General features: G+C 35.4%; 4 protein-coding genes across 7 annotated transcripts; 3 read left to right on the forward strand and 1 right to left on the reverse strand.

Moving 5' to 3' along the window:
- Positions 1-1,280, reverse strand: LOC110230134 (the record flags this gene model as incomplete). The annotated part of the gene is given in 2 exon segments (XM_021032133.1): positions 1-68; positions 1,109-1,280. Coding segments are annotated over 2 exon segments (240 nt in total), but the record flags the coding sequence as incomplete, so codon positions are not given.
- Positions 48-4,304, forward strand: LOC110229941 (BTB/POZ domain-containing protein NPY2). Of its 4 annotated transcripts, none has more exons than XM_021031165.1 (6): positions 48-129; positions 944-1,042; positions 1,436-1,715; positions 1,988-2,057; positions 2,346-3,524; positions 3,610-4,304. In XM_021031165.1, the coding sequence occupies exons 3-6, from the start codon at positions 1,654-1,656 to the stop codon at positions 4,198-4,200; spliced, it is 1,902 nt and encodes a 633-aa protein (XP_020886824.1). In that variant the 5' UTR covers positions 48-129; positions 944-1,042; positions 1,436-1,653; the 3' UTR covers positions 4,201-4,304. The 4 variants fall into 4 exon arrangements, with proteins under 4 accessions (XP_020886824.1, XP_020886825.1, XP_020886827.1 ...); XM_021031166.1 differs by having other exon boundaries at positions 1,620-1,715; XM_021031168.1 differs by having other exon boundaries at positions 1,629-1,715.
- A 4,233-nt stretch (positions 4,305-8,537) lies between these two features.
- Positions 8,538-10,170, forward strand: LOC110229944 (histone deacetylase 6). The gene is made up of 4 exons (XM_021031174.1): positions 8,538-8,695; positions 8,776-8,915; positions 9,671-9,796; positions 9,879-10,170. Exons 1-4 carry the CDS (start codon positions 8,657-8,659, stop codon positions 10,006-10,008), a joined length of 435 nt encoding a protein of 144 aa, XP_020886833.1. The 5' UTR covers positions 8,538-8,656; the 3' UTR covers positions 10,009-10,170.
- Positions 10,171-13,476: 3,306 nt separating this feature from the next.
- Positions 13,477-15,614, forward strand: LOC9322007 (IST1-like protein). The gene is made up of 3 exons (XM_021031169.1): positions 13,477-13,983; positions 14,158-14,289; positions 14,385-15,614. Exons 1-3 carry the CDS (start codon positions 13,534-13,536, stop codon positions 14,955-14,957), a joined length of 1,155 nt encoding a protein of 384 aa, XP_020886828.1. The 5' UTR covers positions 13,477-13,533; the 3' UTR covers positions 14,958-15,614.
- The last annotated feature ends 2,145 nt before the right edge of the window (positions 15,615-17,759 follow it).

The raw sequence follows: 17,759 nt of genomic DNA on the forward strand, positions 1-17,759 counted from the left end.
TCATGTGTCAGTTTTGGCGTGCCTAAACGGAGAAAAAGTTATGATTATATCTTCAACAAATACTTTCAAAAATCAAAATTTTGAGAAGAAAAAAAATGAACTTTGGCGTGTAACGTCCGAACCTTCAAGGTTGTAAATTTCTTTTATGTTCTGTTTTGATCTGTTTTGTCAAAGATTCAGAAACAAACTATAGATTTTTTCTTTTAAACTATGTGATAGCTTTAAGAATGGGTTTCTCTGGGTTTGACACGGAGAGATATTTCAGGGAACTGTCTTTATGTTTTGCTGTTTCACAAAGTTGCTTATAAACACATTTGATTTTGAAATCTTATTTGACTTGATTTAGTGGGTTTTCTTAATCAGGGTTTAAACCCTAAAACCCACAAAGCTAACAACTTTGTTTTTTGTGGTGCAAATTTCTCAGATTTAACTGATGGGTCAACTTAAAATTGATCATACCACTTGAAAATGCAGGGTTTTTTTTCTTAATTTAGTGGGTTTTATTAATAGGGTTTCAAGGTTATTAAACCACAAAGCATTCAATTTTGATTGCTATGATGAATTATTCTTGTAAATTTCTCAGATTTAGCTGATGGGTCAACTTAAGATTGATCATAGCACTTGAAATTTGCAGTTTTTGCTTGATTTTGTGGGTTTTGTTAATAGGTGTTTTAGGGTTCGAAACCCCTCTTTTTCTTGGCCAAAGCATTAAACTTTACTTTCTGCTATGAGTTTTTCTTGTAGATTTCTCAGATTTAGCTAATGGGTCAACTTCAAAATTGATCATAGCACCTGCAATTTGCAGTCTTGCTTAATTAATCTTTAATTGCAAAGATAACAAATAAAGTGTAAAAAACACAAAAGATGCTTCTTGTCTACCGTTGTGGTGGTTTTCTTCTACTGATACCAAGATGCTGTTTTATTTTTATTTTTAATTTTGCAGGTTCCCAAACTTCTACGGTTCAATAAACTAATACCACAAACATGTGCTACAAAGTTGGAACTTGAAGACTTGAACAAACACAACACAGTCACCACACAGGTTAATCCATTTTTTTAATCTCGTCTTAAGCTGCATTACATTAATTATAGTTAATAGTTTACAATACAAGTGATTAAGGGTGTGGATCTTGATTCCATTTTGTGCTCTTGAGACATTTCGCTACGGTATTGTCCCCTTCGATTGCTGAGTATCGCCGTGGTTCACGGCATTTTGCTAGTCTATAAGGAAGCAATTTGCTTCTCTTATTGGCTTTCCCATTGAAAAGAGAACCTTTTTTTTTTTAATTTGATTATAGTACAAGTTAACAATTTAATAAAGAGGAAGGAAAAGTTTCAAATCATGTTGCTAATCTAATTGGTTTTAGAGTCAGTTTCTCTGTATTTGAGGTTTTGTTTTCTTCCTTTTGGTTCTTCTCTGTGTTTGTGCTTTTAGATCTCCAAGGGAAGAAGTTAAGTTAGTTGCATCAATCTGGTCCCCACCCTCAGTTCTTGGAACATCCTCACTTTCTTTCTATTTAAGGGAATGGTTTATGGTTTTGGTTAAACTTATTTGGAAGAAGTGGAGGTTGTGATCTTTGAGGCTTTTTTTCTTGGTCTTGTAAGTAATTGATCTTTAGCTTTTCAAGAGTTTTTTTTACCTAGGGGAAGAAGATGAAGTTCATGAAAATTGGTTCGAAGCCAGATTCTTTTAAAACTGATGGGAACAATGTCAGGTAATAGCTAATCTTGATTAAGTTTAGCTTGTTATTGCAGCTACTGTTATGATCTATCCTTGTGTTTCTTTCTTGTTCTGTCATTTATTCTGAGGTTTCATCTTGTGAAAGATCTATGAAACTGAATCCTGATGCGCGAGACTTTGACCAACTTTTCATTATGAGCCTGTCTTGAGAATACAAGTGCTTGTACTTTTGTGTATTTCATATCAGAAACAGAGTATTCTTATTTGATGGTCTCTGACTCTAGATGTTGTTTTTATCTCACGCAGGTATGTAGAAAATGAACTGGCTAGTGACATTAGTGTCAATGTTGAGGGATCAACATTTTGTCTGCATAAGGTATGTACAATTTGTCTCCAAGTTCTTATGCACATCTAGTTACACAGATAAGACTTTAACCGGTCCATAGTTCTTACCATTAGTGATTACTTCGTCTGGATATTTTCTGCTTTCATTATAAATCTCATGAAACCATTGTTCAGAGATCAGTTTTGCAAGCATCAGTTTTAAATGTCTTGTTTCACATAATTCATTAGTTTTGTCTGATAAAAATACAATGTTGCTTTAGCATTTTATTGAAACTGAGTTTTGCTTGAGATATGATGATTCTTGTTTTATCCTCTGCAGTTTCCTCTTCTTTCTAAATGTGCATGCCTGCAAAAGTTGCTCTCAAGCATGGACAAGAACAATACCGATGATATCGATATCTCTGGTATTCCCGGTGGTCCAACCGCATTCGAGACATGTGCCAAATTCTGTTACGGTATGACAGTAACGCTAAGTGCCTACAACGTTGTGGCCACCAGATGTGCAGCTGAGTATCTAGGAATGCATGAGACAGTCGAAAAAGGTAATCTCATCTACAAGATTGATGTGTTCCTAAGCTCAAGTCTCTTCCGTAGCTGGAAAGACTCCATCATTGTCCTTCAGACCACCAAACCGTTCTTACCACTCTCCGAGGATCTCAAATTGGTTAGCCTTTGTATTGATGCCATAGCCACTAAGGCCTGTGTCGATGTTTCTCACGTCGAGTGGTCATATACTTACAACAAAAAGAAACTAGCTGAAGAAAACAACGGGGCGGATCCAATTAAGGCTCGAGATGTTCCACATGATTGGTGGGTGGAGGATTTGTGCGAACTAGAGATTGATTATTACAAACGGGTTATCATGAACATCAAAACCAAATGTATAATCGGTGGAGAAGTGATTGGAGAAGCTTTGAAAGCTTATGGTTATAGAAGATTATCAGGTTTTAACAAGGGCGTGATGGAGCAAGGAGATTTGTTGAAGCATAAGACAGTCATTGAGACACTTGTTTGGTTGCTGCCAACTGAGAAAAACAGTGTCTCGTGTGGTTTCTTGCTTAAACTGTTGAAAGCAGTGACTATGGTGAACTCTGGAGAGGTGGTTAAGGAACAACTTGTAAGAAGAATAGGACAGCAACTGGAGGAAGCTTCTATGGCTGAACTCTTGATAAAATCGCATCAAGGAAGCGAAACATTGTATGATGTAGACTTAGTGCAGAAGATAGTTATGGAGTTCATGAGAAGAGATCAAAACAGTGAGATAGAGATTCAAGATGATGACGATGGGTTCGAAGTTCATGAGGTAAGGAAATTACCCGGGATTTTGTCTGAAGCTTCAAAGCTAATGGTGGCAAAACTGATAGATAGTTACCTTACTGAAATTGCAAAAGATCCAAATCTTCCTGCATCTAAATTCATCGATCTTGCTGAGATTGTTACTAGCATCCCTAGACCCGCACATGATGCACTCTACCGCGCTATTGACATGTTCTTAAAGGTACCAAAAATAATCTAAAACTCTGTTTTTCGCATCTTCTTTGTAGTGTCGAATTATGTTTCCTGATATTGGATTATAAACACAGGAACATCCAGGAATCACAAAGGGAGAAAAGAAAAGGATGTGCAAACTTATGGATTGCCGAAAACTATCGGTAGAAGCGTGTATGCATGCTGTGCAAAACGACAGGCTCCCGTTACGAGTGGTAGTCCAAGTACTCTTCTTTGAGCAAGTGAGAGCGGCTGCTTCATCTGGAAGCAGCACACCTGACTTGCCTCGAGGTATGGGAAGGGAACTACGCAGCTGCGGGACCTATGGGAGCTCAAGATCAGTGCCAACAGTTATGGAAGACGAATGGGAAGCTGTTGCAACGGAAGAGGAGATGAGAGCATTGAAGAGTGAGATAGCGGCGCTGAAGCTGCAGGAAGAGAGTGGGAGGAAGAGCATGGACAGAGCAGGGGTCACGGCGATAAGCAAAATGAGAAGCTTGATAATGTCAAAGAAGATATTTGGGAAGAAGTCGCAGTTGCAGAGCAAAGAAAGAGGAGAGAAGAACAATGGAGGAGGCGGTGGGTCGGACTCGTCGGAAAGTCTTGGATCTATGAACGCTGCTGAAGAAACAGCGAAAACCGCGACGCCTTCGAGAAACTTGACTAGGAGGGTATCTGTTTCTTGATGAACAATTCTTTTTTTACAAACATGTTTTAAATTAATGGTTTTACTTAGGTTATTTTTCAACATCACGTCAGATTATATGAATCAACTGTAATTTCTTTGACTTTTGTCTTTTGGTCTGTTTGATTAGGCCTGGGCATGTGGGTATTCGGGTCGGGTTCGGGTCGGGTCTTTTGGGTTCGGGTTTTTCGGGTTTAGAAATTTTGGACCCGTTGGGTTATATGTACAATTTCGGGTCGGATTCGGTTCGGGTTCACTTCGGGTCCAGGTAATTCGGGTATTGGTTAAAGAACCCATAAATAACCAAAATTATTTTGGGTTTGAGTACTACTTACCCAAACTTTGTCCAAATATACCCAAACATACATAAAAATACTCATAAAACCCGAAAGATCTTAAATTATAACAAGTTGTTCCTTAAGACAATAATATAAAACAAGAAGTAAACCTTGTTTTGAGTTGAACTTAAATCATTAAACAAGTCACAAATTCAAGTTATTAGTGCATATATGTCCTCATATGTGTATATATGTTCGGGTAATAAAAAGTACTCACGGGTATCGGGTTCGGTTCGGGTAATATCCGATACCCACAATTATTTGAAAACAGAACCCGATCGGGTAATTAGCCAGAACCGAAGTAGAACGGGTTAGGGTATTTCGGGTCGGGTTCGGTTCGGTTCTTCGGGTTCGGATATTATGCCCAGGCCTATGTTTGATGATACAGAGAAACTTTATTACAAGATAGATTTAGAGTTATAGAAGAAAAATGAGAAAAAGATGTATTTCAATTTCAACCTCACATTTTCGCACCATGCTTTTTCCTACTTATACAAAAGGTCAGTGGTTTTTCAATAGGAATTCATCAAAGCTTTAAAATTATGTTTTGAATCGAAACCAACATTACTTAACCAATATTAGTTTTTTTTTTTTTTTTTTTTTTTTTGTCAAACAACCAATATTAGTTAATCGTTTAAAATCGATGACTAAGACGACATTCCGTTTAAACAAACCTATGTCGTTTATTGCTTAGTGTGCTAGAACTTCAATCAGCCAACTTTATAAACTTAGGAGATGAGTTTCGATCCCATATGATTTTTTTCGAAGATCCGCTGTAACACTATGCCTAAAAATTCATAGAAAACAAATTTTAGGTTTTTCCCATTCAAATTAACGTTTAAAAATGTAATATACGAAACAATGGTTTGGAAAACCGATACTAGTCAATTTTTTTTGTTGATACTCAAAAAAAAACTTACTCCCTCGGTTTCACAAAGAGTGTCATTTTAGGGTTTGATTTTTGTTTCACAAAGAGTGTCATTCTACATTTTCAATGTGACTTTTATACAGAATTTCCTAATTTACCCTTAACTTAAAGCTCTTTTTTATTAAATTTAAATCATTAATCACTTATTAAATAGGGTATATATCTATATATACATTTTTGGAGTACACTTAGCAAATAAATCATAGAGTTGCTAAGTATTTACAAAAAATGTCATTGGCATTAATTATTTAATTTCAAAATTTTAAATCAAAGATATTAATTACCAAAAAATCTTAACATAATATCTTAACCATAACTAATCCTTTCCATAATATCTTAAAGATATTTTGACAAAATCAATTTTTTAAGTAATTCATTTTTTTAATATATTTATTTTAATGTACATTAATTAAATTATGGTTACTATTCGTTATTTTACAAACTCATTTTGCTATATTACTTATTATAAACCAAACTCATTTTGGCTATATATAATTTGTTTAGTTATAACTAAACATTGTCACCGGATCTCTTCATCCCAACCATCTAATTTCCAGTATCGACTTCTGCGTGTCGTCTCCTCATCGTCACCACCATCTCGATCACCGGATTTGTCATCGTTTTCACAATTTCGTTCTCCGAAGTTCATCATCGTCACCATCATCTCCACAAATCGTTGTTGACACGTTGTCACAGAGAACTCAGAGTCTAAATCGAAATGTCATCAAAGCTTCTCGTCACTGGGTGTAAGGGTAAAAAAAAAAGATATTTTGGTATAAAAAAAATACCTAAATCATCAAGTATGGACAAAAGAACCGGATCCGATAATTTATGTCGGAATAAAGTCCAATCCGGTAATTGATTTTTTTTTATAAACTCACTAAAATTGAGTGGATAAAAATTAGTTGGTTCTCAAATCCCTAGATTTTTTATTTTGAAAACGTGAATTTGTTAGTAATTTGTCAAAAAACATGAATTATTATTAGTAGTCTTTTTTTTTTTTCGTCTGAAGTTTTATTAATAAACCAAGAGAGTTACAAGATGGAATACATAAGCCGGCAGACGACATGAATGTCCCCAGAAACATTTGCCCAAAAGAGGGAAACAAAGCCCTAAAGTACAGGGAAACTGATTAAAACCAAACATAGAAACAAAAATTTAAAGAGGAAACAAACGTCATGGAGAAAGAGCAATCTATATATACATTTTTGGATCACAATTAGCAAATAAATCCTGAAGTTGAGAAGTATTTACAATGACATGCCATTAGCATTAATTATTTAGATTTATTTTATTTAAGTAAAGATTTTGAAATCAAATATGTTCTCAACAATTTACCAAAAATCTCTACTCAATCTTTTTAAAAATCTCGACTTAGTTAACTTCTGATTTTTATCTGCAAAAAAAATAAAATAATTGTAACGAGTGATGTAAAAATCGGGAATGTTGATACTACAATTTCTTCTACTTCTTTTTTTTTTATATAATGAAAATTATTTTTTAGGGATATTTTCTTAAAACTCTAAACAAAACAAAGGGTTTCAAAAGATAGCTTCTCTTTTGGCGGGTCGACCCGCAAACCCGCAACTCTCTACGGGCTTATCCGCATGAACCTGCGACCCGTAGTGGATAAAAATATTATTAAAAAAATAACAAATGATGTTTAATTTTACGGGACGGGGTTATATGGTGCAACGGGTTTAGATCAATATTAATATTAAACAATATACTATGGATGAAATCCTAGAATTAAAAATCAAAATTTAATTATAAAATCAGAAACACTAAACAAAATAAACAATATTAACAAAACAAATACAACTTAAAAATTTTGCAAAATAATTTTTTAGTTATAAAAAAATCGACCCGCGGTGTACCGCGGGGTAAAATCTAGATTTGGAAGTTTAAGGAAGGAAATTTTTTTTTTAAAAATAATGGCTCCGCGGTGTACCGCAAGAAAAATCTTTCTCCTAAACTGAGGCAAGAAGAAGAAGAAAACCAAATGTCGTTTAAGTGTATATATAGATATACCATTTAAACCTAAAACACAATTAATATACTCAAAACTATTAATATAGACATATAGATGGTACATTTATAAAATAGGTCGAAATATTATAGTATACTCTCTATTAATAAACAAAAATAATTATATTTAGATTTTTTAAAAAATAATTATAACCCCGCGGTGTACCGCGGGTTCAAATCTAGTCTAAGCACTATAATTGAACAAAGGCACGAGAGACACTCACAAAGCTTCCCTATAGAACCTGTAAACGCCAGAAGCACCAATAAGACCGGATATACCTCACACCGAAGACAAACCAGAAGCAAACTGGCAGGGAGGAAAGCAAGAATCTAACGCGACCAGAGACACAAATACAACCACCAACACACCTCACCAGCCAATCAGAGAGAGCAAGAAACACTAGGGTGAAGGCAAAACCTTGAAATCGACTGGAGACAAACCACGAAAGCTCAACAATTCTTACACGCGGACACTCGTCGAAACAGCTTCAGCCACCTACAGACAAAAAACTGACGACGTCCTCGCAAGAGAAGAACTAGAGAACGAATCCACTGCTTCGACTAGAACCTAACTCCAAAACTTCCAAAGGAAACTCAAAGAGAGGCTAGTAGGTGACTCAGCAACAAAATACCATCAAAATGGCTCACACCAAGAACGAACCTAGAGCAAATCGCAACCCCTGACCAGCAAGAGGACTCGAAGGAGAGGTAGAGCAAAGATCCAATTTCAAAAACCACAAACAGAGCCACCTCCATCAATTCAAGCCTCACATACCACAACAAGACCTAAAAGAAACAACCTAAAACGATTCTATCTAACCCACGGAACTAGCAGGCTGGCTTACCGGACAAGAGAAACGGACGAAACCATGGCCATTGATTCGCGAAAAACCTCGCCCAATCTTACCAGAAACGAGCACCCGCCAGATCGACAGATCTCGGACACCCAACAACAACTCACAGAGGATAAGCTGACCACCAACAAAGCCACTACTTGTATTAGTAGTCTTTTTAATACACTTTTTCTTAAATCTCCACTACTTGTATAAAAGTAAGGAATAAAAGTAATAATAGCTAGTCAAAAAAGTCAAAACGCAACCACAGATCATTCAGTTTTTTTTACTAAACGCTGCGTTTAGGGTTCTCGGCGACGCTTTCAATCCATGGCGGACAAAGCAACGTCCTCCTCCTCTTCTCCGCCGGTAACCTAAAAACCGTCCTCTCTTTTCCGATATCGTCTCTCATCTCTGTCACTATTTTCTAAACCAAAACTTTTTCTCAGGAAGAAGTTGCAGATGAAACACAAGACTGGATACTCGGAGCCGGGTCGGGTTGGGTCGAAGCTCGTACATCTTGCGATCACTTGAACATTCTCTCTCCCGATTTACTTCACTTACAAACTCCTGATACTCCTTGTTCAAGGTAATTTTGATTTCTAGGTCTCTTTTTTTTTGGAGTAGATGATTTGACTCTTCTGCTTTGTGATTGTTGTTTAGTGATTATGAATTTTAAAAAAACAATCTCAAGTATTGGCTCCAAAGCTCGAGCCTGTGATTGTTTTGTTGGTTTTGACATCATTGTTTTAGATTGATTCATTTTAATTGTAGCATGAACAAGTACTAGGCTGAAAATGTATGAATTTGGCTCTTCTCCTTTGTGATTTTTGTTGAAGTTGAAGATAGAATTAGATACTCGTGCCACATAGCAGTGTGTTAAGTAATTCTGAATTCTAAGGAACGAACTCAAGCGCTGCACCAAAGCTCTTGTGATTCTTTGTTTGCAGTATATTGATTTTGATATCATTATTGTGTTTACTAAACTTAGAATCAGTTCGGCCTTGTCCCTCTGCAGTCGAGGCTAGAATGTAAGAATTGGTTCATCGTCATTCTATACAACTGAGTAGGGGATGTTCTTTCTATATGATTGAGTAGGATCAAACCTTGGCAATAGGTTGGTTAAAAGACATTCATCGTCATACCGATGATACCATATTTATCTTGCTTCAATACAATGTCCACTTGTACTGTAGGAAGTGTTTAGTGATTCTGAAATCTAAGGAAACAATCTCGAGCACTGTGCATCAAAGCTGTTTTCATTGTTGTGTTGGCAGTATATTGATTTTGAGATCATCGTTGTGTTAATTCAATCATCTTTCTTTCTAATGTGTATGATATAAGGTGCCAAAACCCGGTAGAGAACTGGTTATGCCTTTGTTGTAAAGAGGTTCTATGCAGCCGTTTCGTGAACAGGCATATGTTGATGCATCATCAACAAACTGGTCACTGCCTTGCACTCAGCTATAGGTACATTTTTTCATTACATATGCTCGTTCATTCTTGTTATTTTAACGGCGACTGATGCTGATATCTGTCTGTGGAAGAACAGTGACTTGTCGGTATGGTGCTTCTGCTGCGAAGCGTATCTTGATGCTCAGATTATATTGCAGCTGAGACCAATTCACCAAGCTGCTTACATTCTTAAATTTGGCGAGGCTCCTCCTTTACCCCAACTTTGAACATTAAAGAGCTCTCTTTTTCTTTACCTCTCTTGCTTTTGTCTCTCTAGATGTGTGTTAGTGAAGGAAGCTTGGTATATTGAGTTCTTGTTTTTTTTTTTTTTTTGGTTCCATTGAAAGCCAATGAGATTTATTAAGTTTCTAAATAACTATGTTAAATATCATCTCAGTCAAATTTGGGTGAAAAAATCAATGTTTTCTTGAATCAATTAATATATTAAAAGTTACATGCGCCATTTTTTTAAGAGAATTTATAGAAACTAACCTTGAATTCAAAAAGAATTCACAAACTAACCATGAGCTACAGTATCATGTCTATAATATGTCGGAATGGCTGTGTAATTACGTATATGTCCTTTGTAACACGCTTTTTTCCGAATTACATGTGATAGCATAATATATCTATTTTTATCATGTATTTTTCTCGTACTACATGTTATTTATAAAGAACACATAGTATTTATCGAAAAAAACATTATATTCAGTGTAAAATCTGTCTTTATCATGTTATTTTGTAATAATACACGTGTTTTATTAAGATCACATGTGAATATCTGTATTTATCATGTTATTTTGTAATAAAACGCGTGTTTTATTAAGATCACATGTGATTTCTTTTTTAAAAAGATGATTATTTTTTAGTAATACACGATTTTTTTAAAGATTACATGTGATTTCTTTTTAAAAAGTTACTATTCAGATTAAATTTTCCATGTCAATGTTTTTTCTTAAAATAACACTACGTAACAATGTTTTTTCTTAAAAATTCACTATGTTTTTTAAAATATAATGTCTTTTAGTTAAATATAACATGCGAAATTTAAATGTTACATGCTATTTTCAAAAATATCACGAAACTGTCTTCTTTTTTTATATCCAGCGACAAAGTTCTTGTAATTACTATAACTTACAAGGATAATTTCGTATTTATCCTACCCCTACCCCACAAGAAAAAGAGTTAGTTACCAAAAGTTTCTGACGCATGGTTACTTCCTTAATTCATGTGTTTTTTTGTCTACTTTGTAATATTTCCCTTTTTTTAATATAATTTTGATGGTTTCAATCTAAACGCAAATGCCAAATTTTCAGGAAAGAAACCAACGCAATGTTGACAAAGACATTGATAAGTTTTAGGTTTAGGGTGGTTTTGTACATCACCAAATGACGCGCCACCAACTATGGGAGCTGCCAACCTCCGTAGGAGTCTATCTCCACTACATACATAAGTCGAGGCCCTCCTCTGGGCGATGAAGTGTATGATTGGTGCAGACAACCTAGATGTCGCGTTCTATACAGACTGTTCTGATCTGGTGAAGATGGTGTCTTCCCCAACCGAATGGCCGGCATTCTCAGTGTATTTGGAGGAATTTCAGAGCGACAAGGAAGAGTTTTCCAACTTCTCTCTATCTTTAATTTCTCGTTGTGCAAATGTAAAAGCGGATAATCTGGCACGAAAAGTTCGTACAGATCCGCTACATATCACTTATGTAAACAACATTCCACAATAATGGCTCTTTTGAGCGCTATTTATTTAACTTCGGATGACAAAAACAAAAAAAAACCAACGCAATGTTATAGTAATTTTCTTTTAATATCTTTGATAAAAAGATATGTCAAGTAATTAAATATAATTGAAAAAAAGATTATCAGCTACCTAAAATATAGCAGAACACATGGCTACACATGTCAAGTAAACTAAATGATACTAAACTATCTGACGTATATGGATTGCATGGCTACGCATGTGTTATGCTATACTTCAAGTAGCTGGCAATCTTTTTTCCTATATAACTTTATATCTTTTGAGAAAGACTCTCTCTTATCACACTATTATCTTTCAGAGAGAGAAAGAGATTTCCGGTTAACTGGAATCAACTTCTAGTGTTAGCCGTTTATTTTGTTCAATATATAGCTCCCGACTCTGGTCGGATCTCTCCTTTCGCTTAGTCGGATTTTAATAATTTTTGGCTTAGCCTAGTTCAGTTTTCGGCTAAGTTTGAATTATGCTTTGTATGATTTCTCATCTTTCTACATGATCTTCAGTAAAATCCCGTTTGTTGTCGATTGGTTTTATCATATTCAACCGCCCACTTGACTCTTCTCAAAAGTTAGAGTAATATCTTCGTTGTTATGCGAAGTAGACCTCAATTTAGGTCTTGGATGGAGCTTTTTTCTTTGAGTTTGGGTTGAGATGATCTGAAAAAGTCTTTTATTTCTCAAGACGGATCCAATTTGATGTGAGGCTGTGAAAATTATAGAAGGATCTTTCGAGTGAATTTCTGGAGAAAGTAGCTGAATTCGTTGGAAATCCTCGTCAATGAAACCTAGATCTATTCGGTGGTCAGCTCCGGTGGTGATGGCGGTGATGGTTTGGACAGAGTTTGCGGCGGATGTAACGCCCCGACCGTCCCTACCAGTGGGCCCCACGTCCTCTTTCGGGCCCATGGGCCCACCCCTGTCCGACGGCCGGTCCGCTTCGTCCGGGAGGCTTTAAAGACTTGTTTACCGACCCTACAAATCACCACATGATCTTTCCCTATGTTTTGTCCTCACTCAGACGGTTCCGACAATCACTTCCCCGAAGGTCACCTATCCTGAAACTATTTCAGTCCAAGCACGCTTAACTGTGGATTTCTCTCAGGACAGTTGACCGAAAGATAAATGCACTTTGGTGACATAGGTGGCCAAATTAATTCTTTTTTTTTTTTTTTTTAAATTAAATTTTTATTCTTCCCAAATGGGCTTTGGGCTTTTGGCACAGACAGAAACAACGGTTACAAAAGCAGGTCAGGCCCAAATCGGAAAAAACACCGGAAAAGAACTCTGACAAACGGGCGGTACATCGGAAACAACAGATCTAGCCTACCACACCCGATGCTAACAAGATCTACTCCTTTGCTGTGAAGAAGATGACATGAAGCTCTTGACTGGAGTTAGCAGTTCCCGTCGCCAACTGAGGCATCAACTCACCGATCCCGGAGCTTATCTCCCGGAATAAGCCAGATCTGCGACAACCGAGACCCTATCCCTTAACTCCCCGGCCAAATTAATTCTTTTAAACCTCTCCGCATGCACCACCATATTCCTGAAACCAGGGTATTACAGCGGAAGACCACATACGGTGAAGCTTTGGAGATTCAATCGGTGTTGTTTTTTCGTCCAATAAGATGCATTACACGCGTCCCACACGTGTCTTAATCTTGGGCTTTTAATATTGCAAATGTATCTTTTTCTGATAATATATGTTGGGCTTTAATTTTCAAAATGTTAAAGTCCAAGTTGTTGGGCTTTGGAAAACCACTTGTACTACCCATGTTTTGGGTCTTAATAAATAATACATATTGCCGATTAAAAAAAATAAAAAACAAATATCTTCTGATAAAATAAAATATACTAACCGCGAGTTTGCCCACTTCCCCACAATCATCAAACCCCACTTTCTCCTACAAACTCTCGAATCCTCTGTTTTCACTCATTATGAGCAATTCTTAATCTTTGAAGTTTCAGATACAAACCAATAGAACAATGTTTTGTTTTTTGTTCGGATGGAGAAAAACCTCCAAGTGTAAGAGTGTAGTGAAACAGCTTCAATGTCGTCTAAAGCTACTCAAGAACAAGAAATACGCCATTTCTTCACATTTACGAAACGATATAGCTCAGTTACTACGTATTGGTGAACGAGACCGTGCTCTTCATCGTGCTCAACAACTCTTCCTTGATGAGAGCTTAATGTCTCTCTACCACTTGTTGCTTCACTTCTCCGACATTATCCTCTTCAACCTCTCTTACATTCGAAGACATAGAGACCTTCCTAATGGCATCAACGAAGCTGTTTCAACACTTGTCTTTGCCTCTGCTAGATGTGGAGACTTGCCTGAGCTACGAGCCTTGAGGATTCTTTTTGGTGATCGTTATGGGAAACACTTTGTGGACACGGCTCTTAATCTCCTGCCTTGTAATCGTGTCAACCCTCAGGTTCGTGTGTGCACATCTCTTTCGTCTTCATTTCTTGGTTTTGTTTTATTTAGAGTTTTGTTTCTTATGATTCAATCAACTTCAAACTTTGTTTAGTCTTGCTTAAGGTTCAAGCAAGAGTACATCTTTGACCTCTAAATCTAACATAGCATATATGCATACATTCAAATGTAGGTTATAGAGAAACTCTCCATAATCACAGTATCGGATGATGCCAAGTCCAAACTATTAGGTGAAATAGCGGAAGAGTACAATCTTCGTTTAGAAGTTTTGGCGCTCGAATATACTCCAGAATTTCACAAACAGGTTACTCTTTGCATCATTATAAAAATCAATCTTATAAGCTTCTTAATGTGATGTGAGTATGTGATATGGTATTTCTTTGGTGTGAGTGTGTGTAGGTAAAAGAAAGCGAGTATGTAGAAGAAGAGAAAGAAGTCATGGGTACCGATTCTGCTCAGCCGTGTGCATCACAAAAGGCTGATAGCGAAACAGAAGTGTATAAGTTTACTCTCACGGATGCGGATACAGAGGAAAAACAAGCGCAACAAAGTCGTAGTAAAGCATTAAGTGATGAGGATGATTGCATAGAGGAAGAAGTGGTGGAAAAAGATCAGAGTGTATTCAGATTCATAGAGACTGAAGAAGAGAAAAAAGAGAGAAAGAGGTCAAGGAGAAAATCAAGATCATCATCATCATCATCAAGCAGTCCAATCGCGAAAGACATGGAATGTTGGAGGTACTACTACAAGGGAAAGAGAAGTCGTCAAAAGAAAGAGTGTGGTAAATGTTACCATATAGTGTACAACGTGTTTACAATGTTTCCGGATCAAAAGGAAAGCGAAGAAGGCGAAAAAAGTTTGAAGAAAGCTATGCATGTTCATCCTAAGCTTCCCGACTATGATCAGATTGTTGCTCACTTTACTGCTCTTAGGAAACAACAACAACAACAAAAACATATGCGTTCACGATAATTTGGTACTCTCATTCTTTCATATGAACATTTGAAGTATTTTTTTTTATCCAAAAAAAACATTTAAAGTATGATTCATTTGATGTTATGATATGTGATTTAGTCCCAAAAAAAAAAAAAAAAAAACAGGGAACACATAATTGTGCTTTAATTTTTACTTAAGTCCAAGTGAAGACTATTAGTACATAACCAATAACATTTAATTATATTACTTTTCTATAATTTCCTTTGTGAAACTAGGAAAAATATTTGTAACTTATTAGTTATTATTTGAAAATAGAAAGGATAAGAACACCTTCAATACATATAGTTAGCTTTTTTATTTGTTAAGAAGGTAAATATTTCATAAAATGAAAAAAGTTTAGGAATACAATCAAAGATCATAGGCCTACGCAATGTCCTATGGCAAAAAAGATAAAAACATAGAAGCATATATGAAAAACACATTTTCAGTCCATCGACTTGACGCTAACACCAAAGCTAACAGAGTTGGATGAAGTGATTACAATTTTGAAGTTCTTCCTTTTGAGTTACAGAAGCCGAAAGACAACAAAGCAACTTGTAAAACGTTAAACTTTGCAATATGTCTAACACTAGAAACCTTTCACATGCGGCCCGAGACTGAGCCGTCAACGGCATAGTTCTCAAAACCTTTCACATTACGACCATATAGTTACCTTATAGGAGTTAGAGAATTTACAATTTTCAGAGATTGAAAACTCTATTAAAATTATATGTTGTTAGTTTAGTTATTTATAAAAGAATTTTAAAGTAATTAAATTTCAAAAGTTTTAATGTTGTTGTTTTGTAAAAAAAAAAATCAAATAAAATTAATGTAAATTTATTTTTGGTCGACATAAATTGTCAAACATAAATTTGTTGTATTAAATGTTGTATATATAAATATATTTAACGTTTAATCAATAAATGATGTTGTTTTGTGACAAGAAAAACAAATCAAATCAATTTAAATTTCGATGTAAATCCTCAAAAATAAATTTGCCTACAAAAGAAAAAAATTTGATGCACATAGTTTTTAAATATATTTTATATAAAATAATTTATGTAGAATTCACTTTCATCATGCATATACAGCATACACAATAACTTTAATATTTTTATATAAACGAAATCGTTCATCATTATTCATTCCTATGTCAACAAATTTCAGAGAAACATAGTAATAGGGAAAAAACCCAAAACATTATGGTTTATTTTTTATTTGGACGTTTAATACTCAAATTTTTTTTGTTGGAAGAAAAAACACATAATAATTAAAATATACGATTTAATACATATAAAAATAAAATGTTGTTATTTTCATACTTACGGTTTCATAACAAAAATAAAATTCCAATTTTACCCTTACAATTAGAATATATCATTAATTTTAAATGACGTGACAATAATTTTAATTTTATTTGAATAAAAAGTCATTTATATTTATATTTCGTTTTATTAAAATTATTTTATTATTTAATTTATAATTTAAAAAAAAAATCTGGAAAAGAAAGAGATTTGACTAAAAATAGAGAGAATTGACCGGTTGGTCTTATGCCTTTGTTTTTTCCGATTTCAAATCGTCAAGTTCTTCAAATCAATTTCAATAGCAATGATTTATGTGTTTTGCTTTCGGTTGATAACTATTCATAACAAGATTTAATTTTTTTTTTCCGAATTCATAGCTTTATATCTTTTCTAATAACACCAAAATTGCTGGGTTTGATTTCAAATTGAGTTCTTAACCGATTTTTGCTAAAGGATACAAATTTTTAGGTGTTGTTTTCACATCGGTTTATGGGCTTCAAGTTTATATTTGGGTGTTGATTTCAAATTGGTTGCTTGATTTTGTTGTTTCTTTTTCGATTTTCTCAATTTAATTTCTTGAATTTGATTGGATACTGAATTGATTTTCTGGGTTTTGGTCGGAGACTCAACAAACATGTCAATCGGGCTAGCCCGGTCCGGCCCGGCCCGAAGCCCGGTCCGGCCCGGCCCGAAGCCCGCAAAACCCGCATATGTTTGAGCCCGGCCCGGCCCGGCCCGTAAAAATTCCGAACCTATATTTTGAAGCCCGGCCCGGCCCTAACAGGGCTACAGGTTTTTTACGGGCTTTTTTGGGCTTTTCTTTCGAGAAAAATAAACCCTTCTAATTTATAATATCTCTTGAAAAAAAAAAATCTATGTATAAAACGAGTCAAACGAAACTTAAATAACCCACTAAAGTCAATCTAGTTTTAAAAAAGTTTAAAATCAAATAAATAATCCAAATAAATTGTTTAAACCCACACTAAATAAAATATAAAATCATAACTCTTATACTAAGACACAATTAAAAAATTAGGGTTAGAGTTTTTAACTCTATTAAAAAAATCTTTAAACAATAATATTTTTTTTAAAAAATTAAAATCTCTTTTTAAGGGCTTTTCGGGCCGGCCCGAGCCCGGCCGGACTAACCCTAAAAGCCCTTTAGCCCAACGGGCTTAGGCCGAAAGGCCCGATTTTTTTCTGGACATATATTTTTAAGCCCGGGCCCGCTGTTTTTCAGGGCTGGGCCGTGCCAGCCCGCGGGCTTTGGCCCTAATTGACATGTCTACCAAGAATAACAAACACAATTTGGGAAGGCATATGGTTAATGATTATTGCTCACCTTCCTACAAAGAAAAACAATCTTCAATGCTTCTAATTCGATAAAAGATGGATTGGAAAACCCGGACTAAACGAAGCAGTGATAGAAGGCTGGAGTGGGGAAGGTTTAAGAGAGGACCGGCCTATCATGAAAAAAATCCAGAATTGTAAACGA

This window comes from Arabidopsis lyrata, assembly GCF_000004255.2.
Source record: "Arabidopsis lyrata subsp. lyrata unplaced genomic scaffold ARALYscaffold_3, whole genome shotgun sequence".
Taxonomy (NCBI): Eukaryota; Viridiplantae; Streptophyta; class Magnoliopsida; order Brassicales; family Brassicaceae; genus Arabidopsis; species Arabidopsis lyrata.